The sequence below is a fragment of the Sus scrofa genome, chromosome 9 (assembly GCF_054392235.1).
Source record: "Sus scrofa isolate SSC_HxYL_T2T_F1_AM1 chromosome 9, Sscrofa_HxYL_maternal_Yorkshire_Landrace_v2.0, whole genome shotgun sequence".
Classification (NCBI taxonomy): domain Eukaryota; kingdom Metazoa; phylum Chordata; class Mammalia; order Artiodactyla; family Suidae; genus Sus; species Sus scrofa.
The window spans coordinates 86,746,430-86,771,896 of NC_139391.1; the positions used below are offsets into that span (position 1 = coordinate 86,746,430).

The window sequence follows — 25,467 nt, forward strand, 5'->3', positions numbered from 1 at the left end:
TCTAGGGCCGCTTCCATGGCATATGGAGGTTCCCAGGCTAGGGGTCTAATTGGAGCTGTAGCCGCTGGCCTACACCACAGCCAGAGCAACAAGGGATCCAAGCCTCGTCTGCAACCTACACCACAGCTCACGGCAACGCAGTATCCTTAATCCACTGAGCAAGGCCAGGGATTTGAACCTGCAATCTCATGGTTCCTAGTCGGATTCATTAACCACTGAGCCATGACAGGAACTCCCACCCTCCTGTTTCTGATGGAGAAGGAGATGTTTAACTGTAGGAGATAGGATATATTTAAGAGTCTTTGATTTTCGCATACTTCAGTTATCTTTCCACAAACCAACTCAGCAATGCGCAATCACTTTTATAGGCATAACTTCACTTAATTCCAGAGTATGCAGTTTTTATTTATTGTGTCATTCTTATTACAATTTTATAAACCAGAAAACTGAAGTCCTCATTAGAAATTTAATATTCATAGCATTTATTAAAAGATAACACACCAAAACACTCACAATGAGTGTCAGCTTGCAGTGGCATGTGTATACTTTTTATAAATAACACCAAATCAATTTGGCTGACACAGCATAGCATAGGTTTTACTCCATATCATAGTTGACTTTTCCTTTTTGTTATCAAGGAGTTATGAGGTTGGTTTTAGATGAATATCTCTATGGTGAGATAAGAGGATTGAAAGCTGACATCTACCACTTGTAGCCAAGTTTCTGGTTCCAGGAGTGATACATCAGGTATGCCTCACCATTTACAGAACTTAACTCAGGAAATTTTGGTCTCACATTTCTCTTTGTTCAGTTAGGCAGTTGGTGAACCAAAACAACATAAGGCTTCCTGAACTCTCTCTTCAGTGTTCATCTGCTGTGCACTTCCTTCTGAGAGCATCAGTTGGATTCTAGCATCAGCTTGGATTCTAGAGAAATATAGATATTTATATTATATATAAAATATAGATATTCTAGGGAAATATAAATATATTTGTGCCTCCCAGAGACACTAAAAAGTTCTTAAACGACAAAATTTTCAAACTACAAAAATGTCTAACTTGAAAGTCCGTTGTTGAAACAAAGTTAAAAATGCTGACACCAGGGTTTTGATTGTTTCTGAAAGTTAGATCTTTGAACTATAAGTGGAAATACTGATAAAACTTGTACTTTCTGTTAATGCCCAAAGTTAAAGAGATGTTCTAGTCTTAGGTTAAGCTAATAAGAGTCAGATAAACAAGGATAACGCTTACTAATTTTGACCAGCAAGCTTCTCTAGGAGAGATATTGTGAATTTTATTTGTATCCTTCATTAATAAGAATTCCCAGGGAGATCCCTTTGTGGCTCAGTGGTAATGAGCTTGACTAGCATCCATGAGGATGTGGGTTCAATCTCTGGCCTTGCTCAGTGGGTTGAGGATCTGGCGTCACTGTGAGCTGTGGTGTAGGTCGCAGACGCAGCTTGGATCCTGCGTTGCTGTGGTTGTGGTGTAGGCTGGTAGCTACAGATCTGATTTGACTCCTAGCCTAGAAACTTCCACATGCCATTAGTGTGGCCCTAAAAAAACAAACAAAAAAGAAGACAAAGAATTCCCAGTATGTAGCACATATGCTCTTAAAAGTGTGAATGTTATCCTCTTTGGAGGACATAGCTGATTAAATGTAAAATTTCTAGGGCCACTCCCTATGGAGGTTCCCAGGCTAGGGGTCCCATTGGAGCTGAGCTGTAACCACCAGCCTACACCACAACCACAGCAACACTGCATCTGACCAGCGTCTGCGGCCTACACCACAGCTCATGGCAATGCCGTATCCTTAACCCACTGAACAAGGCCAGGGATCGAACCCACAACCTCATGGTTCCTAGTCAGATTCGTTAACCACTGAGCCACGACAGGAACTCCAAATGTAAAAACTTTTGACCTTAGAAAGCAATGTAGCAGCCAGAGTTGATGTAATCCCATGTAAACAGGGCACTTTTCTGGGGGATATTTTTCAAAGACAAAAATAGGCAAGTTTAGTTTGTGGCACAGCAGCATTTTTCTAAGGTTTAAATTGTTCCCAGAAGTAGATTTTATTTCAGGAATCTTAGGATGCCACATGGTCTGCAATAGTATTTATTTCTCAAAAAAACAAATTCAAGAGTTTTATGTTCATGTTTTCAAGGTGACATAATCTAAAACAGTTTAAATTTACTTTGTATATTTACTGCATATTGAATCAAAATCTGAATATTTATTTTTCACTTTTTTCAAGCATATTTTTTGGAAATTTACTTGAGACACTCAAATGTATTAAAAGACAGATGATCTTCAATTAACAGAGGCAAAATGTGTCCTTGAAGATCATTAGACTTGGAGAATTTATATTTCCAGAAAGGGAAAAAGTCTTTCTTAAACTTATTGAAATCATTTTCTAAAATTTTGTTGAAAAATCTTGCAGGAAAGAAAACAAATGTCTTAAATATTTTTCTTTGTTTCTGATAAAGATTTGTCATCTTAAACGAAAAAAAAAAAAGAAAAAGAAAAAGAAGATGGAATCTCCTGTCACTGACATTTTTATCAAATGAATTAGCCTAGCTTCTTTCCAATTTCTAATTTCAAAACTAATTGGAGTAGAGGCATATAAGGATTTAATAGCTCTGTTTACATAAGCAATATCAAGTGGAAAGATGAGGCAGTGAGTTATTTCATTTCCCAGAGGGTGATCTGCATAATTTGAGTTCCTTAGAATTTTAATAGGTGATCCATGAAAAGGAAATTATTCCTTAGAAAAATAAATATAGCAAATTCTGGATTAAATATATTAGGTGAATTTCCTCAGTACACGTGAGTAGAAATGTCGGAATGCTGAAGGCTTAATTCTTGGCCCTCATCTCTTTCTTATTTATACATACTCCCTTAGTCATCTCATTTATTCTTGCTGCTTTAAATGTCATCTACATGTTTAAGACATCCTGATATGTGTTCCTACCCTGGCATATGTCCTGAACTCCAAACTCTTAGACTCAGGAGTCTAAGACATGACAACCTAATATCTCCCCATGATGTCTAATAGACTTTCAAACTTACCGTATCCAAAATTTAGCCCTAATATTTTCCCCCAGTCCTCTCACAATCTTGCTTGTCTCTTTAAGAGTAACTCCCTTCTTCCATTTGCTCTGGTAAAAAGTAAAAATAAAATGGATTTATCCTTGTCTCTATTCTTAATTCTACACTCTTTTTACTTCACATTATACCATGAACCCATTTACTTTAACCACTTCTAGTAAATACACTGGTGCAAATCCCCATCATCTCTTGCCTGAATTATTGCAGTAGCCTCCTATCTGAAAATCTCCTGCAGGCCCACTCCCACCTTGGCCTATTGACTCTTGCAAAATGAAATTCCGATCGTGTTATTTCTCTGCTCGAAACCCTCCCATGTCTTTACATCTTAAGCCAAAGTTCTTTCAGTATCCTACACAGACCTTTGCTGTTTGGTCCTGGTTATTTCTCTGCCCTCATCTACTTATTTGCTTATTAACACTTCTCAAGCCACTGAAGTTCTCCTACTAACAGAGAACTGCGAACCTTCACGAAGGCAGAGAATTTGTCAGTGTGTTGATTATTGTGTCCCAGTGCCAAGTATAGTAGCTGATACGTATTAGGTGGTTATTAAATGTTTATTGAATGAATGACTTCATTGAAATAATCTAAGAGCTGAATAAAAACAGATGACCTACTTATTGATTCCTGCTCTTAGAAGCCAGTGAAGCTGAGGTCATTCACTAGCAGTTGAAGAGTACTGGGTGATATATACATATATATATATCATATATTCATTATTCATTTATATTCATTCTGTTTACCACTTCTCTTCCAGCTTTTCAAAAGGTAAAACCTATTTTTATTTTCAATTTATTTAATTAATTTATTTATTTGCTTTTTAGGGCTATACCTGTGGCATATGGAAGTTCTCAGGCTAGGGGTCAAATCGGAGCTACAGCTGCCAGCTTACGCCACAGCCGCAGCAACATGGAATCTGAGCCACATTTGCAACCTATACCACAGATCATGACAGTGCCATTTCCTTAATCTACTGACTGAGGCCAGGGATTGAACCTTCATCCTCATTGATACTTGTAGGGTTTGTAACTGCTAAGCGAAAATGAGACCTCCCTGAAACCTGTTTTTAAATTAAAACCTTTGTGGAGTCATGCGCACTTACCCTGCTTTGTATCTATCAGGCATGTTAAAATTTGAATATTCTTGTGTATTGAATGGAAATACCATCCTAAGAGGTAAGAAGTCAAGCCTTTAGGGAAAATGCTTGTGCTTACATGATAGGTAAATCTTTTTATCATTGCCAAACAAGTATAGGCTTAACATTAAGCCTTGCTGAGAACATTACTGATTAACTGCTCAAAATTGCATGACAGAAATGATCTAATTGACACAAACCTCTGATATCTGTGTTCATATTCTTGGAGACAGTGGATAAAGGCTGGATAAAGGCTGTGCTATAAACTGGTTAAATTTCTCTATGAATTTTTGTGACTTGTGAAGTGACTTTCAGAACAATATTAAATTACGTATGTCATAGTTGTATTTTAAGAAGAGTATTATGTACCTAAGAAAGGTAGTGAAAGCCAAGTTAATGTAAAGATTTTACAGTGTAATTTTTACAACTTTTTCCATCAAAGTATAATTTTCAGAAAGTTAAAAGTAGCTTTTTTCCATGTCTATTATTAGTTGGAAATGACCTCTTCTAAATTAAATCCTCCAGAGTGAATACCTGGAAAAGGTTTACAAACCTATTCCCTATTAAGGGAGTCAAGAAGATGGTTAAAAGGTCATTTTGAGATTCTGGGTATTGATATACATGATTTTAAAAAATGCCATAATAAGATTCCTAGGTTGTTTACACAACTGTTTGCTGTCCTTTAGGACTACAAGTTATAACCTGTGAGGTTATCTTTTCTACCTGAGGGAAATCACTTACATCCCTACTGGAAACATACCAGTTAATATTTAGCTTCTCAGATTTTAGGTTTTTATTTTTTTGCATACTTTGCAAATTTCACTTTCCTCTTACATGCACATATTTATATTTTCTAGACATCTAGCCTAGATCAGACACTGTTTTTAAAATCTGAACTTCCCAATTTATCTGTAAAAATCAATATAGAATTATAAAGTATAATCCTTGGAATATATCTTCCAAACAAGTGATTAAAATACAGCTTACCATTTTGATGCCTGTGGAGAAAATGTGACTGGCTTTATAGGTTTAGGTTTCTCAAGCTGCATTTCCAATGGCATAGATCTATCTTTATGCCAAGCGAAATACAGAGCAACAGGGAGATCAGAACTCTCCTGTAAGAAGAGAAAAAAATTATGTTAAAAGGAAAGGGGTTCACAAATAATTTCTGCCTATCTGAAATAATGCTATAAAGGTCTATGATTTCAGGGAAGGGAAAAAAATATCTTGAAAGGGAAGCTAAACATGAAAATACTACTAGCCAAATTGCTTAATACAGACCCATGTGGCAGAAAATGTCATGGACAGAGACTATCTTGTCAAAGGAAGCAGTTTCAGAACAGCCAACACACCTTAATGTTCAGATCAAATTACCTTTAGAGCTGGAGTGAATGACCTCTTTTTCTCATATCGGGCCTTAATCATCTGACCAGCAAGATGGGACTATGGACTGAATAATCTTTAAAGTCCCATCCAACTCTCAGTTTCTACCTGTGATTTCATTTATTTAACTATGAGGAAATTTGCTGCCCAACATACATAAATGTTTACCACCACAATAATGCAAAATTATTTTACATGTAGATTTAATATCTAAAGGGTGCTTTTCCTTTCTTGCTTTTTCTCTTTGTGTCTTTGTCTTTTTCCCTTTGCAACCCCACCTCCCAGCCTGCCTGTGCCTGTATTTTCTCCACACCTATCTTCTCTCTTATCTCTTAATAAACCTTGCCTCTGCTTTCTCCACACCTATCTTCTCTCTCTTCTTCCTTTAAATAAACACTTAATTGCCTCACTAAAAAAAAAAAAAAAAAAAAAAATCTAATGGGCAAAATCAAATCTATGAAATTATTAGAGGACAATATAAAAGAATATTTCAAACTCAGTGTGGAAAGGCCCACTTAAAGAGGAGAAAAGTCTAGACATAACTACCAAAGACTTGGAGGAAAATATTTATAACACATATATGAGACTAGGAGTTAATATTCCTAATATACACAATGATTAAAGAAATATAAGAAAAGGAACCATATAATATATAAATATATGAGTAATATGAACATAAAAATCATAGAATACCTATAGATGTCCCATAAATACAGGGAAATATGCTCATCTTCACTATTAGCAGGGAAATGCAAATTAATACCAAATACAATATAATATGATACCCTTTGGGTTTGCAATAATTAAATTAATAGTATTAATTGCTGGCTAGAGTCTATTGAAATGGACAGTCTTCTAAGTATAAAATGGGCATAATATACTTGGAGAATACTTTAGAATATCAATCAATTAAAAAATAGAAATATAACTTGATCCATCACTTTCACGTCTAGGAATCTATTCTTCAGACAGAGTGCTATTTACATGCAGAGATATGTAGAGACCACTGCAGCTTTAAGTATTACCTGTAAAGCAAAAAGCCTGGAAGGAGAAACTAAAGGTACACCAGGTACACCATTGTAAGAGTAGTATATCAACATAATGTGTTACAAGACAGCAATTTATTAATGAGTCTACATGTACTCAGCTGAAAAAGTCCATATTAAGTAAATATTGCAATATAAAACCAAAAGGCATGTCATTTTGGTGCATATTATATATTTATATGTATGTGTGTGCATGTGTGCATATGTGTGTGTATTTATGTATCTATACATGCTTTAGTCTGTGTGTGTATAATGATGGTGATGATGATGATAGCTGATATTTACTAGGACCTTACCTTGTGCTCGGCACTATTCTAAGCACTGTGCATGGATTGATTTAACTAATCCTCAAAACTGCTCTATGAACTAAAGATTAGTCTTCTCTCTTTATAAAGAGACCACAAAAATTTGCCCACATCACACAGTAGATGAAGATCTGGAATTGATTTCAACAGTTGGTCTCCAGAACCTGCATATCTTAAACCTTTATTTAAAATTGCCTGAATAGGTCTGGCCTGAAATAGGACAGCAGGCACAGTCTGGCCTGGTTGGTGGTGTCAAGCTCCCAGGAACCCAAGGATCCTAGCCTCTCTTCCCTGAGTCATCCATGAGCATTTTGAGAGCTCTTGTGCATTCTTTGATGGCTCAAACTCCTTTTCTTCTCCAACAATAGGTAGCTGAATTCTTTCACTGATCTCTCAAGTAACACCTCTATGGAATAAAATGGAAGGTCAATGAACTTAAAATATTAAGGTCCTGTTAGATAAGAAATAGCTTTTGGAGAAAATATTGTTAATTGTATGATGAGAAGCTTTTTATTGGAGCCACAATAATATTTAATTCTGAGGTTGGTGAGGATATTGATAATTAAGAATTGAAAGTAGTGAGGAGAAATGTTCTACATTTGCACACAGTTGTAGAACAATGGTAAGCTAGAGATGTACCTGTACACATGCTTATGGCCAACATTGAAACAATTGTGTTAACAATCAATAAAGGCTCAGGTATCACCTCTGTTTATATTGCTCTTTGTGAAAGTTCTGTGAAACCAAGTGACTATCCAAAAAAATAAAATAAAATAAAATAAAATAAAATAAAATGATGCCATCATCAGGATTATATGGTAATCATCCAGCACTCATTTTAGAAAAACAGAGCAGTGATTTCCAAAGCTAATTCAGACAAGATGTAGTTTAAAACTCCAAGATGAATAGTTTTCCAATGAGGAAATTTTGTCTCAGGGAATTTCAGGACAACTTTTAGAATCATTCAACTGTGCAGAACAGGCTACATTTTAATCTCATTCTGTACAATAAATAGGTTTCTAAAACTTTTCAAAACAATTACTTTGCCAGTCATACATATTCATTGCTATATATTTTATTTTTAATTTTTTGTCCAGTTTTACAGAGCTATCATTGACATACAGCACTATATAAATTTAAGGTGTACAGCTGGAGCATCTGGAAATTAAAGCAAGGTAGTGTGGGGATTTTTTAAATATGCAAAATCCAGATTTCTAACTCAGTGCCCATGAGAGTTACAAGCATGAAAAGGGCAGGAAACAGGTTTCAGGTGACTTTTCCTCTCTGATTTTATCACTGGAAAACAACTCTAAAAACCAAACTAACTATATCTCCTTAACTACCAAATATTTGACATGTTCATTCATCTGTAAAATTTGATGCACAGAAGTGTTTTTTTTGTTGTTGTTGTTACCATCATGAAACTTTAAAATTTTCTTGGCAGATGGGCATAGCATTTTCTGCAGAAAAATAATAGTCTCATAATTCTTTGTGGAAAAGTTGAAGGCTGTGTAAATTGAACATCTATCCTGGTTACCCAAATGATGAAAGAAAGTTAATCTCCTGGTGACTTTTTGAAAAATGTTGCTCTTATTTTTAAAAAAAAAATTAGCTTAATGTACTTGATATGACAAGGGAAAGAAGGCATTTATATTGTGACATTGGAAACACTGTCAGAAACCTTGAGTTCTCACCAGTCTCTCAATACTCTCTTTCAGATTTTAGTACTCATAATTTAAAACTTTTAAATTATCATGAGCTTTCCAGTTCCCATTGCAGCTCAGTAGGTTAAGAACCCAACATTGTCCTGTGAGGATGCATGGTTTATCCCTGGTCTTGCTCAGTGAGTTAAGAATCTGGCATTGTGGTAAGCTGCGGCTTAGGTCACAGATGCAGCTTGGATTGGATCTGGTGTTACTGTGACTGTGGCGTAGGATGGTAGCTGTAGCTCTGATTCAGCCCCTAGCCTGGGAACTTCCATTTGCTTCAGGAGTGGCTATAAAGAGAAAAAAAAAAAATTACCATGAATTTTCAAAATAAAAGCCACTAATTTTCAACTGGTATTTCAATATAAAAAATTCCCCTAAAACAAATTACTCATCAGTTTAAACCATGTCAATAAAATTAAACAGTTTCACTCACCAGTCTCTTTGGACAACTGTTTTATGTCCTGTATTTTGAAATTGCAAACAAAAAAACAAACAAACAAAAAAAAAACCCTTTCTCTTCCCTTGCAAAGTTACTTGGTTATAATAAAAATTCATTAGTTGACAGTTTACTTTTGAAATTACTCAATGAGAGAAAGCAATATCTGTAGACAGAAGCTGTCCCACACAAACCCAGAGAGGTAGAAATCTGGCCATTCCTCACCACACCTGTGGAAAGCATCCCACACCTGCCAGTTGTTTTGGAAATGGGAGACCAGGCCATGCATCATCCTGAATGTGGCTGGCCTTTTGGACTGGCATCAGAAACTCTTCCAAATGTGTCCAGCTATGCAGCTCTAAAAGCTTTATTCATTTTATAAATATTTCAGAACACAATTATAGCAAAATCATTTTTAAAACCACACAAAACCCAAGCTTAGTATTTTTTAAGAAAAACATTTTACAATGAAGAATTTAAATCATATGCAAAAGTTGACTTAAGAGCATAATGAACCCCTATACTTCTGTCACTAAGCAATTGTTACTACTTTTCCAGTTTCATCTATCCCTCCCTAACTTTCTTCCTGATGTATTTCAAGGTAAATCTCAGACACTATATCCTTTTATTCATAAATATTTTACTCTATCTCTAAATGAGAATGATATGCTTTTATCTTCTTTTCCTCTTATTAAGGTAAAATTGTACTTTTTCCATTATTTAAGTAATTAAATATGGCAATGTTTAATAAATGCCATAAATGCAAGAGGATGGTAATTAAGACCATTAGAAAGAATGTAGAAGTTTTTTCCTATTTTTCTGCCTTCTCTCTAAGTAGTCGCCATGCTGTTTCCTCTTGCAGTTTCCTTGATCCATTAAGTAAATATGTTTTCAGGGTCATTGTAAGCTTTGAAACTGGAAGAAAAGAAAGATTAACATAAATGCAATATAAAGCATATTCCTTAATTATTTAAAAGTTTTTGTAGTTATAGTTTGTAAGGGTGCAAGATTTCAGGTCATAGAAGCAAGTATTTTACTACACATTCTTAAACTAAACAGTAATAAAATAGCAAATTAGTAACCCAGGTTTTACAACTCATGTGAAATACTTCCTAGGTTAAATGTTTTTCTCTTTGTCACAGGAGCTAAAAGAGTATACAGGAAAACATGGAATTAGAACCACTATATTCATCCCAATAGTTCACTCTGTGCTTTTCTTTAGGCACCCCAATTTCTTCAAATTCCTACATAATTTTTATTATAATAGGTCTGAGTTTTATATATTGAAATACTGACATTAAAGAAATCTATCACATGGATGGATGGATATGTATAGACAGATTTTTTAAATTTTGTTGCTGTTTTTTATTTTGTCAGTGTTGGGATTTTGGATATCAGGTGCATGGAATTGAATTGCTTATACTCCTTGGTTTCTAGGAGATTTTTATTGTCTATCAGTGCACCTTCCCTATTTTATGTTTTATTTTTTCCCCATTCATGCCTGCATCATTACTTTCTTTCTTTCCCTCACTGAGTACACACTCACATGCAGCTAATGTGTGCTCTTCCAGTCCACTTTCCACATGGTTCATGGTCATGTGCAATGTGTGCACTCATGAAATTTATGTTTATGAATGTAAACATTCTTTTAATGGCACAGATGGCATCGCCGATGTTTCTTACTTGTCTATTTAACATTATGGTTTTGAAATTTGCCTACAGAGCTATCTTTTCCATGCTGATCATTGCCTCTGACATTAGGATTCCTCTCAAGCGTATCCAAATACCACATGTCACTTATACATTTACCTGTTTTTGAACTCCTAGGTTGACTTCAACTTCTTTCTAGCACAATGTGCTTTGGTGGGCATCATTGTACAGGGCACCTTGTCTATCTGTGAAGAACATCACTGGAGTACACATCCAAGAGTGGAATTTGGGGGCGCAAAGTTTATGCCCACAATTTTCACTAAATGCTGCCAGATTGCTTTTGAGATGGTTACACTGTAATAACAGCTGCCTCTCTGAATATTATATGGGATTTCTTATTTCCCCCTATCCTTGCCAGCTTCTGGTGCTATCTTCCTAATTTATTTTATTTTATTTTATTTTATTTTATTTTATTTTTTGTCGTTTTAGGGCCACACCTGTGGCATATGGAGGTTCCCAGGCTAGGGGTCAAATCGGAGGTACAGCTGCTGGCCTACACCATATCCACAGCAATGCTGGATCTGAGCCATGTCTGCGACCCACACTACAGTTCACAGCAACCCCGGATCCTTAATTCACTGAGCGAGGCCAGGGATCGAACATGTGTTCTCATGGATACTAGTCAGATTGGTTTTCTGCTGAGCCACAATGAGAACTCCTCTGTCTTTCTAATTTTTAAACAACCTGATGATTATTAAATAGTAGAACAGAGAGCAATCATGGTGGTTATTAGAGATTAGGTATGAGGACTCAAAGCCATCCCACCTGGATTCAGATTCTAGCTCTTGCCACTTGATAGTTGTGTAACTTTCTGATCTTGGTTTCCTAATTTGTTAAATGAAACAGTAATGATGCCTAGTTCATGGAGCTGCTGTAAGGATCAGAACAGAGCAGCTATACTTTATTTTATTTATTTTTGCCTTTTGGAGGCCTCACCTGTGATATATGAAAATTCCCAGGCTCGGGGTCAAATCGGAGCTATAGCTGCTAGCCTACACCAGAGCCACAGCAACGTCAGATCCGAGTTGAGTCTGCAACCTACACCAAGCTCACAGTAATGTGGGATCCTTAACCCACTAAGTCCAGGGATTGAATTTGTGTCCTTATGGATGCTAGTCAGATTTGTTTCTGCTGAGCCCTAACGGGAACTCCCAGAACAGTTATACTCTACAAGCACTTTGAAAAGTGTCTGACCATAGTAAGCACTCAAATATTGGCTGTTTATATAATTCCTTCAATTACTAGTGAGGCCAAAATCAGTGAGCATTCTGTAAAATTAGTGGCCAGATGACTCCATATTTTTACCTTACTTTTCCATAAAATTCCTTGACTTTATTCTTGCTGCATTCTTTTTGTTTGTATATATTCTTGACATCCTTAGTTATTTATAGAAATTAAAAAGATTTTCACATACTTTACCCCATTATTTTTGTCTTTGTTGTTCTATTTTAAGATCATATCTTCTCTTCATTATAGTAAAAGCTATTAATGATTTTTTCCTTTATATTTGATGCTATATTTGGTATTGTTTAAGAAATCTTTTTAAATGATTATTATTTTTTCCATTATAGTTGGTTTACAGTGTTCTGTCAATTTCTACTGTACAGCAAGGTGTCCCAGACACACATACATATATACATTCTTTTTCTCACATTATACTCCATCATGTTCCATCATAAGTGACTAGATATAGTTCACTGTGCTATACAGCAGGATCTCACTGCTTGTCCACTCCAAATGCAAAAGTTTGCATCTCTTAACCTCAGACTCCCAGTCCATCCCACTCCCTCCCCCTCTCTCTTGGCAACCACAAGTCTGTTCTCCAAGTCCATGAGTTTCCTTTCTGTGGAAAGCTTCATTTGTGCCATATATTAGATTCCAGATATAAGTGATATCATATGGTATTTGTTTTTCTCTTTCTGACTTACTTCACTAAGAGTCTCTAGTTCCATCCATGTTGCTGCAGATAGCATTATTTTGCTCTTTTTTTTAATGGCTGAGTAGGATTTCATTGTGTATACCACATCTTCTTATTCTACCACATCTTCTTATTCCATTCATCTGTCGATGGACATTTAGGTTGTTTCCATGTCTTGGTTATTGTGATAGTGCTGCAATGAACATATGGGTGAATGTGTCTTTTTCAAGGAAAGTTTTGTCCAGATATATGCCCAAGAGTGGGATTGCTGGGTCAAATTGTAGTTCTATGTATAGTTTTCTGAGGTACCTCCATGCTGTTTTGCGTAATGGCTGTACCAATTTACATTCACACCAACAGTGTAGGAAGGTACCATTTTCTCCACACCCTCTCCAGCACTTGCTATTTGTTGACTTGTTAATGACGGCCATTCTGGCAGGGGTGAGGTGGTACCTCACAGTAGTTTTGATTTGCATTTTTCTAATAATCAGTGATGTTGAGCATTTTTTCATGTGCTTGTTGGTCATCTGTATATCTTCTTTGGAGAAATGTCTATTCAGGTCTTCTGCCCATTTTTCAGTTGGGGTGTTGCTTTTTTTTTGTTGTTGAATTGTATAAGTTGTTTGTATATTTTAGAGATTAAGCCCTGTTAGTTTCATCATTTGAAACTATTTTCTCCCATTCCGTACATTGTCTTTTTTTTATGGTTTCCTTTGGTGAGCAAAATCTTGTCAGTTTGATTAGGTCCCATTGGTTTATTTTTGCTTTTATTTCTATTGCCCTGGGAGTCTGACCTAAGAAAACATTTGTACAGTTGATATCAGAGAATGTTTTGCCTACATTCTCTTCTAGGAGTTTGATGGTGTCTTGTCTTATGTTTGTCTTTAAGCCATTTTTAGTTTATTTTTGTGCATGGTGTGAGGGTGTGTTCCAGTTTCATTGATTTACATGTGACTGTCTGTGTTTAAGAAATCTTTTCCTTCCCTGAAATCATAAACGTCCAATTTTATATATTTAATTCTTTTGAATTTGTATTTCATTTTATATCACATTATTCTAATCATTTGATAATCTTGAACTTTCTTGTTAGTTCTATCAGTTTGTCAGTAGGATTTTTAAACACTTAATTTTCAGATTATCATCTTCATATAATGAGTTCTGAATCTTTCTAGCAGTTCTTAATATCTTTTATTTCTTTTTCTGGTCTTGTATTGTCCACAAATTCCTGTATCCTCTTGAGCAGTAGGAAGATACTGGGGTTCCTATTGTCTTTTCTTTTTGTTTATTTTCCAATCTTAAATGAAATCCTTAAAAGGTTTTCATTTAATATGGTGTTGCTTTAATTTATTATTATGTCATTAGGTTAGGAAAATTCCCTTCTACCTTGCTACTTAGATTTCTAAAAATGGTGACATAAAGGAATTTTATTTCTTTTTAATATATTAAATTTTCTTATTTTTTCCTTTAAACAAAACACATTTTTCACTTGGAAAAAATTTTATATGTGATATTGGTGTTAATATTCATAAATGAAACTGAACTGTAATTTTATTATTTTGAACTGCCCTCATTGGGGTTTATAAGCTATAATTGCTTCATGAAATAATTTTAGCAGCTTTTCTTTTTTATGTTAATATTCAACAGGGGATATACATGGTAAAACTCACAAATAAAACTTCTTGTGTCTGGTACATTATAGAAGAAAAGTTTTTGCTTTTTAAGCAGCATTGTTTATTTAGCATCTATTGGTCAATTAAGATTTTCTATTTCTTTTTTTAATTTATTTTTTTCCACTGTACAGCATGGGGACCAAGTTACACATACATGTATACATAATTTTTCCTCCCATTGTTGTGTTGTGATGTAAGTATCTAGACGCAGTCCTCAGTGCTACACAGCAGGATCTCATCGTAAATCCATTTCAAGAGCTTCTTCTTTTATTGATTTTAGCATTTTACATTATCTAGAAATATATCCATTTTACTTTGAATTTCAAATTTGTTGACATTTATTTGTTTAGAATTTGATTTTTAAAATAATTATCTTTTTCTGTACTTATATTACTTTTACAAATTGTGTCTTTTTGCTAGAACCAAGAACTATGTATTCTCCCAAAGTCCTATCAACTTTCAATCTCTGTCTTTGATTCTAAGATTAAAAAAACCATAGTCCTGCTGAGGTTAAATCTAAATACATGTCAACTCTACTTACTGTCCTTCAGAATTAGACTATATCACCTGGTTAGGGCCTGGATATGTTACTACCGATGCTTGTGGGTGTTGAGATGATCCCTGGACTTAGATGGTGAGTTCAGCACTCCCATTGCCTGTTTCAGATACCAGCCCAGCACTGAGTTCAAATGTGTTTTTGGACAAGGTTCTTATCTCAGCTCTATCTCAGCTCTTATCTCAGCTCTATCTCAGCTCTTATCTCAGCTCTATCTCAGCTCTTATCTCAGCTCTATCTCAGCTCTTATCTCAGCTCTATCTCAGTTTCTCCTTCTCTATGAAAAGGGAGATAAATAATAGTAGCACCCATCTAATATGATTGTTGTGTTATTAAGTTGGCAAAGCACATAAAAACATTTAAACAGTACATGGCACACACAAAATACTCAAAATAAGATATGTTTATGTACAATTTACAGTCAAATCTGAACATAGAAATTTGTATCTTGTTTTATTTTTCTTTCATTCACTTTTTATTAAAAGCTTTCTGGTACTCTAAATATAACTTAGGGTAACTTCTAAGCATTATCAAATCCTTTTGTATTGATATAATTATATAGTTTTTACTGCTTTATTTTGAAGGTGAGACTATTATTGGATAGCAACAAACATAAATAGAAACTAAACATATATATTTATGTATATATATATAGAGAGAGAGGTGGGGGAAGGTATCATATATTCATTATAAGGCTCTAGGAATAAGAATTTTTTAAAATTCTGAAATAATATTGACTTCTATAAATCATGGCATGACCAAGGGTGAAGATATTTCCAAATACCATATTTCCAAAATATTAGATTAAATTAATGTGAAAATTAACTGACACTGGAGTTCCTGTCGTGGCTCACCAGTAACAAACCCGACTAGTATTTAGGAGGACGTAGGTTTTTGTCTGGCCTTGCTCAGTAGGTTAAGGCGTTGCGGTGAGCTTTGGTGTAGGTTGCAGACACAGCGCAGATCCTGCATTGCTGTGCCTGTTGCGTAGGCTGGTAGCTATAGCTCAGGTTCGACTCCTAGCCTGGGAACTTCCATATGCTGCAGATGTGGCCCTAAAAAGACAAAATAAGTAAGTAAATAAATGAGCACACAAACAAATAAATAAAATTAACAGACATCCAGAAAAGACCTAAGTGGCCAACAGACACATGAAAAGATGCTCAACATCTCTAATCATCAAGAAAATGCAAATCAGAACCACAATGAGTATCATCTTATACCCATCATTATGGATATTATTGGGAAGAAAACAAATAAGCATTGGTAAGGATGTAGAGCAAAGGGACCCCCTTCATGCACTGTTAATGGGAGTATAAATTGGTGGGAGTATAAATTGGTGTAGCCACTGTGGAAAACAGTATGGAGATTCCTCAAAATATTAAAAATAAAACTACCATGCAATCTAGCAATTCCACTTCTGAGTACTTTTCTGAAGGAAAAAAAAACCCACAGTATTTCAAAAAGATACATGTACCTCTGTGTTCATTGCTGCATTATTTACCATAGCTAAGCTATGGAAGCAACCTAAGTCTCTGTTGATAAATGAATGGATAAAGTAGATGTGATACATATATACAATGGAATATTGCTCAGCCATAAAAAAAGAGTGAAATCTTGTTGTTTGCAACAACATGTATGTACCTAGAGGGTATTATATAAAGTGAAATAAGTCAGACAGAGAAAGACATATACTGTATGATTGTATGTATATATTGAATCTTTGAAAATCACATAAAAACATATTCATAAATATAGAACAAATTCATAAATTACAGAGAACAAACAGGTGGTTGCCAAAGGGGATATGGTTTGGATGGATGAGTGAAATAGGTGAGAGAGATTAAGCACTACAAAAAAATGAGTCATGGGGATGAAATGTATAGCATGGGGAATATAGTCAATTCTACTGTAATATCTTATAACTAGACATATCATGGTGATCATTTGTACAGAAATGTTGAATCATGTTGTGCACCTGGAACTAACACGGTGATGTAGGTCAACTACACTTCAATTTAAAAAAATATGTAAACAATGGGAGGAAATTCATCAAAATACAAATGATGGTTATCTTTGTGGAGTGGGGATTATGGGTGATTGTTAATTTTTATGGATTTATGTATTTCTCATAACATTAGAAAGAAAACGTAAATGTCATTAAAAAGTTTAATGCTCAATTGATTTTTAATTTCACATGGAGAACTATGTAAAAATTGATAAAAAAGGAGAACCATGTAAGAATTGATAAAAAAGGTTTTGAAGAAAATTGTGAGGATCTGCCATAGCAGAAATTAAAGGAAAATATAATTATTGTGATAAAATAAGCATGCCACAGATAAATGAAGACAAAAATCAGTAAACTGAATAGAAAGCTAAGAAATAAGAATTTTATATATGATAAATGATACTTCAACTCAATACATAATCATTTCACCCAGAAACTGAACTTTTGAAATCTATTCTATGGAAATAGTGACATGTGTGTGTGTGTGTGTGTGTATGCATATAAAGAATAATATGTACAAAAGGCTGTTTATTGATCTATTATTTGAATTGGTGCTTTTGGAAATAACTAAAAGTATGTGATTAGGAAAATAGTATTTTAACACAATGGAATATGAAGCCGTTGTTGTTACTATTATTTATTATTATTATTATTATTGTCTTTTTGCCTTTTCTATGGCTGTTCCCATGGCATATGGAAGTTCCCAGGCTAGGGGTCTAATCAGAGCTGTGGCCGCCAGCCTACGCCAGAGCCACAGCAATGCAGAATCCAAGCTGTGGCCGCGACCTATGCCACAGCTCATGGCAACACTGGATCCTTAACCCACTGAGCGAGGCCAGGGATCAAACTCGTAACCCCATGGTTCCTAGTCAGGTTCGTTAACCACTGAGCCATGACGGGAACTCCCAAAGCTGTTATTATTTTTAATGAGGTTCTATATATCCTTACTTGAAAGGATGTTCATAATCTATTAATAACTTTTTAAAGCTATCTACATATGAATATACACTCCATTTTGGTTGAAATGCATATGTGCATATATGTGTGTGTGAATGATAATATGCATTTATTGAGCATTTACTGGAATATTTTTCAATCTGTATAAACCCATTTAATCCACACAAAAATTCTACCAGGTAATACTCCCATTTTAGACATGAGAAAACTGGAGTGCAGAGTAACCTGAATTCAGAGTAACTAGAATTGGCAGAGCAGGGAACTGAACCCAGGACATTTGACTTCAAAGCCTGTGCTTTTAACCACTAGCATAGGTAGAGATAGGTAGATGGATGGACGGATGAGCAGAAATGGACAGGTAGAAAGTCAAAAACATGATCCATGTGTATGTCTTTAACATTGCATGAAAAGGATATGCATCAAATTGTTTAAATGTGTTCTCTAAGGGACGGACTTCAATGGGCTGAAGTTGGGCATTTACTTTTTAATATAAGGTTTGTCAAAACAGAGCAAGAAAGATATAATTATAGGTGAGTGTAATGCCATCATAATTTTTCAAATAAAAATAAAAATTAAAATACTTTCAAAGATGACACATGATCTGTTCATGTCTAACAAATCAGGGTTTCTCGAAGGTGGGGATGGGACTTTTCTACATTGTTTTCACTTCCAGCCACCCAATGAAAAGATCTATGTATCATGGGTGATAAAATAAACTATATGTCAAAACATAGAGTTTCATATCATGACCTGAATGTTGTTTACAATGTTATCAGCCATGGGAGTAGGGAGGGAGTGGGATGGACTGGGAGTTTGGGGTTCATTGATGCAAACTATTGCATTTAGAGTGGATAAGCAATGAGATCCTGCTGTATAGCACAGGGAACTATATCTAGTCACTTGTGATGGAACATGATGGAGGATAATGTGAGAAAAAGAAGATATATATAGATGCATGGGTCACTTTGCTGTACAGTAGAAATTGACAGAACATTGTAAACCAACTATAATGGAAAAAATAAAAATCTTAAAAAAATAAAATAAAAATGTTAGCATTTATTTGTATGTGATTAGGGATAATTTTAATCTCATCTATGATTAGTACTTTTGAAATTGTTTTCAGTGAACATAGGTAACTATTATAATCAGAAAAAACATAATAAATATTAAAATAAAAATAGTGGAGGAGTTCCCATTGTGGCTCAGTGAGTTAAGAATCCGACTAGTGTGCATGAGGATGCGGGTTCGATCCATGGCCTTGATCAGTGGGTTATGGATCTGGCATTGCTGCAAGCTGCAGCATAGTTTGCAACTATGGCTCCGATTCTGGCATGGCTGTGGCTGTGGCATAGGTGGGCAGCTTCAGCTCCAGTTTGACCCCTAGCCTGGGAACTTCCATATGCCATAGTGTGGTCCTAAAAGAAAAAAAAAATTCCAAAAAATAAAAACTCTTACCTATCTTTTTAAAAGTCTCCCAAGTATCCCAGTGCCCCATGATTTCTTTGGTGAATCAAATTGCTTTTCATTTTTCCTCCCTGAGCCTCAGCTGGAAGCATGAGTACCAAGTGTCCAGGGGCTAAGTACTGAATGGCTTATGTGTAATCTTGGTCATTTCAAGGAAGGGACTGGGTGGATATGTAGGAGGTGAAGTTCCCTTTGGCAGGTTTGGAATACAGTGTTCTCTAATATGTGTAAAATAAAACATCTAACAAAAATCCTTCCAATCAATTCGAATACTTCATAGAACCCTGTGATTTTGAAGCCTCAAAATATTAAGATACAGGGAAGCTAGGAGTAAAAGGAGTACCAGTCAAATTGCTCAATTTAAACTCACATATAGACATACTGAATCAAAAGAGACTTAGCTAAAGGAAGTTATTTCTGGTCAGTGAGAAGGGTATCATCAAGTCTTAACTCTTTTCAACAAACTTCCATTCAGTTTAGGTGAGTTAATTAACCTTATTTTTCTAAATTCTTATATAACAAAATGATCATCTGATCATGTCAGATTTCCGTTATTCCCTATGATAATACACTTCCGGCATCCAAATGTTTTAAGTAACTGTTGACATATTCCTTGAAAATCTAAGGTTATTTCTCATAAGATGGTAAACTCAGGGCTATAAACAAGCAAAACTGAATAAGGTATTCATTGTCATTATTAGTAAATAGGTACATTTAGAAAAACTGGGCAAAAAAAAAAGCAGCTATAATCTCAACCAGCTTTAGCTTCAATTTTATCATAGTTTTAAACCAGAATTATCTTCAGATCTATTGGCATAAACATAAGCTTAATGCAGAAGCTATCATTTTAGATCATAAATCTGAGACCTTGGATCTTCTTTTTCTTTTTTGTTTTTTTTTTTAAGGCCACACCTGCGGTATATGGAAGTTCCCAGGCTAGGGCTCAAATCAAAGCTGCAGCTGCCGGCCTACACCACAGCTCACGGCAATGCTGGATCCTTAACCCATTGAGCAAGGCCAGGGATTGAACCTACATCCTCATGGATACTAGTCAGATTAGTTTCTGCTGAGCCACAATGGAAATTTCTTGGATCTTCTTTTGGTCTTATGTATATACTCTAATACTTAAGTAAGTTGCTCAAGTAATGATGATGTCTTCTCTCAATAATCTTGCAGGGGTTAGCTATTTCCGATATATTAATAATAATGTGTTTTTATATATAATAAAAATATTATGATGAAAGTGCTGAATCAGCCTGCTGTGGTAAATAGATTTACAAGAAATAAATTATTTATCACAATAGCAGACATTCAAGACCAATAAAACCTTCACTGAGGTATTGAGCTATGATCATGCCTTTATAGTTACAGTATATGCAATTTTAAACTAATTGGTGGAAAAAGTCCTAAATCCTGGCTGATCTTAAAAAAAAAAAGTGAATTTTTAAAAAGTTCTAGTTTGTATGGTATGGACAGGAGCGGAGGAAATAACTTGCTTAGAATGCATTTTCACTTACAGTAATCACGTAGCTTTAATGAGCACGGGGTTTAGGGCCCTTGCTGATTATTAACTGTGTTTATTGATTGGGTTCACATGGCTTTGACATACATTACCTCTTTTAATCTTTACAACACTCAAGTCTTCTGACTCCAGGTGCCATGCTTAAACCGTCAAATCATTTGGTAAATCAAGCATGCTATTACAATTTAGCAGGATTACAAGTAAAAGAAATGTAATTTTATAAATCAACTATAATGGAAAAAATAAAAAATCATAAGATTCAAAAGGAAAAAAAGAAATGTAATTTTAATTACCTTCTTTCATTATTTATAATGTAAGGAAAGCAAATAAAGAGCATACTTGAAGCATTTCCCTCTCCTGGAAAAAAAAATGCATCCAGTCTTTCACATATGTTTAATTTTAATGATTCTATGGTCATGATTTAGAAGAGGAAAATAAACCAGATTTTTCTCAATTCTAAAATTTTATGTTTTGGGGAATAAAGATCACTTAAATGAACTTGTTTTATTTTGTTTTGTTTTTTACTAACTCATTCCCATGAATTGAACAGTGAATTAATTATATTATTTAGCACTTATTTATTTCAAGGATTAAACTGTGTAACATTTCCCCTTGGGACTTAACATTCTAGAAAAACACCTACCTTGAATTCAACCACAAGTTCCCACACCTCTAGCCTCCAGACTCTTGGTTAAAAAACAAAAAAAACAACAACAACAAAAAAAAAAAACAAAAAAAACAAAACAAACAAACAAAAGAAAAACTTACTCACTTTGGCTCTTTCTCCCTGGACTAAGAGAGGATTGGTAATTTGACCAAAAAAAGAAAAAAAAAAACTGTTTTAATCACAAAGCAACTATTTAATCACACATTTTCAGCCTGAGTTACCATAACGTCAGAGAATAAAATAAGTCTCTGAGTGAGCCTACAGTCTTGTGAGAGAAAACTTGCTTTAAAGTGTGGTAATTATTATAATGTAAGAACATATCAAAAGCACTGGGAGCCCAGAGGATGCTGAAGTTAAAGGAGCCAAGGGAATAATGGCAATAAAGATGTGTATCTTTAGTTAAATCCTAAAAAACTGGTAAAACTTCAACAGGCAGATAATGGAAAAAGGGCAATAATACGAAGAGGAGAAAATAATCTACTTTTAAAAACCTAGGTAATTAGAGAGGGAAAATAATAGCAAGGGAAGGAAAGTGGCATCTGGTTTTAAAGACTCCCCCCACCCCAGTCATGATCTGAACTTGACTTAGAAACATTATTCTTACAGGACTGGATCTGGAGAAGTGAATTAACCGTTCATCAATCTCAGTCGAGTCTATGCGAGGCACTCCTACAGGTATATCTACTGATTTAACACGCATGCCAGTTTTACAAATATTCCTATAAGTATTCCCATTTCATAGAAAAGAAAAATGAGGCACAGTAATGCAAATATTGATAAACAAAATATCAAAGAGGTAAGTAAAGTAAGATCAGCAGTTTTCCTTTGCCTCAACCTTAAATATGGCCTCACCTGGCCCTGTTAATAATTCTGCCTTGATTTTAAATTTTGCTATTTTTATCATGATTTTTTGCATTAATTTTGATTTCTTTAAAATACTGCCTTAAAATAGTATTGATCTTGATTATTGAACTTTTTTGGTGCCGTTGTAAATTCTGCATCCCAGGGAAGTGCCTCACTTGTCTCACCCTACTGTTGACCTAAGCAAGAGGGAATTTCACTTACCTATCAAAGTTCAATTTATCTCTTCACTAAAAGAAAATTATTTTCTTCTATTTTTATTTCATCATCAAAAGGAATTCCTTCACTGGAAGGAATGGAATTATCACTAAAACTGAAAAAGAACTTAACTGATAACTCTGATTTTTAAATTATCTTAAGTCCAGATCACCAGTTTTCATATTTTTTTTTCCCTAGTGGAAGTAAGACAACAAATGATTTCCACTTAATAGATAAGAAAACCAAGACATGTAATGGTCTAATGACAAAGTTAAAGCTAAACTTTCTGGTGCTGACTGGAAGCTTCTCTAGTGACAAGGTTGAAGAAAATGAAAATACAAAGTATACTTATATGAACAAATCTTGGCCAGATAATTTGGGTTGAAAGAATAAGTTTTTGTAAAGAACATGTACTCTGGAGTTAGCCACAGTGATCTTGAATTATCCTTTGGCCCTCACTAGCTGGGTGAGCTTTGACAAGTTCCAAAGTTTCCTCATTTATAAAACAACCCTTCTCATATCTCCCTATCATTGTTTGCATTAGAAAGGAAAAAAAAAAAAAAAGAGAGAGAGAGAGAGAGACCGTAGCTAATATTTATCAATTAGGATCTCGACCTATGATAGATGACATACCAAGCAGAACAATTCAGAAGATTATTCTTTTTAAGGTTATATATAGAAGTAGAAAGACAGAGAAACCAAAAGGGATGGTGCATTTGAGGGGACAGTTGCCAGAATCCAAAGGCAAGGAAAAGTCATTTATTTTTCAGCTTCAGTTAAATGAATGCAAAATAAGAAGCAAACTTCCATCTGTATTTTACAGTGCTTTGCCTTGCTGCAAAAAGCAAAAGCTGTAGGGAAAAGAATGAGAATATTAGCAACTGGAAGCCAGGTTAACAGGTAACTCACAACGCAAGCTAAGCAAGCATATCATAGTCATAAACAGCTCAGTCTAAGAGCTCCCCAGAGGATTTCTTGAGAAACTTTCTTGGCCATAGGTGGCAGCTGGCAAAGAGCTTAACCACAGCTCCCCGAACCCGTGGGGACTTAGCTCTGTCTCCTGGGATAAGACCACCAGCCTCTCAGGTTTTCATTATTGCCAGGAAAATACTGTTTCTCATGACGTTTTCAAATTGGGAAGATCAGGACAGAAACTTTGGCCATCAGGAATGACAAAACTATCATAAATTGGAGTTGATGATTAATTGTTACGTGGACAGTCATTTTTTCTTTTTTAAAACCATGAGCCAACCAGAATTTATTGTCGATTTCCTCCAGCTGTTGCCAAGGAAAATGTCCTTTCTAGGAGAAGGCATTTCCAGGAGTTTCAGTAACTTCTTTCAGGATCTCACATTTTCTGAGATTGGGATTCTGCTCGGGCTACGGGAAGGGTGGTACTGGCGCTGGGTTCAGGATGGAAAGGGATCTTCTACTTACAAGCAGCTACAGCCTGGGCACTTAGCCCCTCCCTTTGGGGGCCCCGCCTCCCCGCAGAGCAAACCTTATAAAACCTCTGCGAACAGGGTCCTCTGCTCAATTTCAACTCCAAGGTCAACGAGGTCTCTTGCCGTCTCGCCAACTCCCCGGAGCATTGCGTGCCCGAGCCATGGCCCAGGCGCTGTACCACGAGGAATTCGCCCGGGCAGGCAAGCAGGCGGGGCTGCAGGTCTGGAGGATCGAGAAGCTGGAGCTGGTGCCGGTGCCCGAGAGCGCTTACGGCGACTTCTACGTCGGGGATGCCTACCTGGTGCTACACACGACCCAGGCCAGCCGGGGCTTCGTCTACCGCCTGCACTTCTGGCTCGGTACAGGGCGGCAGGACCTGGAGCGCCCAGGCCGGGGAGGGGCGACGCCGGTGGGGGCCGAGGTTTGCGGGCGGGAAGGCGGGGAGGGCAGCACTAGTCGGTCGCGCAGGTTGCACCCAAGGCGCGGGGGCATTGGGGGGAACCTTGCGGCACCCCCACTCCCCCTGCCACCCTTTGGGGGCACGGCATTCCCTCTCTGCCGGAGTCCTCACCTGCAAATGCCGCTGCGAGCGCCCGGCGTTGCAAAGTCGGAGCAATCTTACCCCACTGGCTTTGACCTTTGTCATGTCTGTCTCCCAGGCTTCGGGGCCGGTTCCTCTAGCTTCTCCTTCTTTTATCTTCCTCTCTCCAAACTCCACTCTCGCTCAAGGCCACTGCGCGCCCCGCCCTGGCCGAGTTCCTCTCACCTTCTGACAAGTTCAGTCCTGGTTTCCCTGTCAGCGAGCAGATGAAGTCAAACAAGTTTGTGGGCATTCGCTGCAGCTGAGAAGTCCTTTAAATTTCTTAATTTAATTTTTATTTCTTGCCCTTGGGCATCAGCTTATATTTCTCTATTAACTGCAGCAAGTAATGTTCTGGCTGCTTAAATAAGGATCCTGCCTGCACCTGGCTGCTCACAAATTTGGTTAACAAAAATTCCTGTTGATTAGGATGCTAATGACCTTGGATGAAAACAGGGGGAAAAAATACAGATATTGTCAATATAAGTAAATAGCTTTATATGGCATATTTCATATTTAGATGAATTGCTTTATAATAATGATGATGATTAAATTTATTATTTAAAGCAGGACACAGTTTGGAACAAAACGGCTCCTTCATCAGTAGTAATTATTTTGGACTGGGCCCTGGCCAGGCTCTCAGGACACTGGGCCTTGTGTGTTCTACTTTTTCCACCTTCTACTTTTACTCGTAAACATCCTGGATGTCTAACCTCTCCCTGTGAGATTCTGTGCCAGTGGGCACACCCCTTCTAACAACACAACGATTATCTGAGCCTTATTGCCTTATTC

General features: G+C 36.0%; 1 protein-coding gene and 1 long non-coding RNA gene across 2 annotated transcripts in view; one reads left to right on the forward strand and one right to left on the reverse strand.

Annotated features, from left to right (window-relative positions):
* Positions 1–458: 458 nt before the first annotated feature.
* On the reverse strand, positions 459–24,866 carry LOC102164901 (uncharacterized). Its single transcript, XR_305592.4, has 3 exons — positions 24,667–24,866; positions 5,227–5,354; positions 459–926 (listed from the first exon to the last, which is right to left on the reverse strand). It is a non-coding gene; the product is annotated as an uncharacterized LOC102164901 (long non-coding RNA).
* SCIN (scinderin) overlaps positions 24,187–25,467 on the forward strand; it is an 82,027-nt gene continuing 80,746 nt past the window's right edge. Inside the window, 1 exon segment of the mRNA NM_001244731.1 lies at positions 24,187–24,454. Coding sequence (NP_001231660.1) covers positions 24,256–24,454 — 199 coding nt within the window. The 5' untranslated portion in view covers positions 24,187–24,255.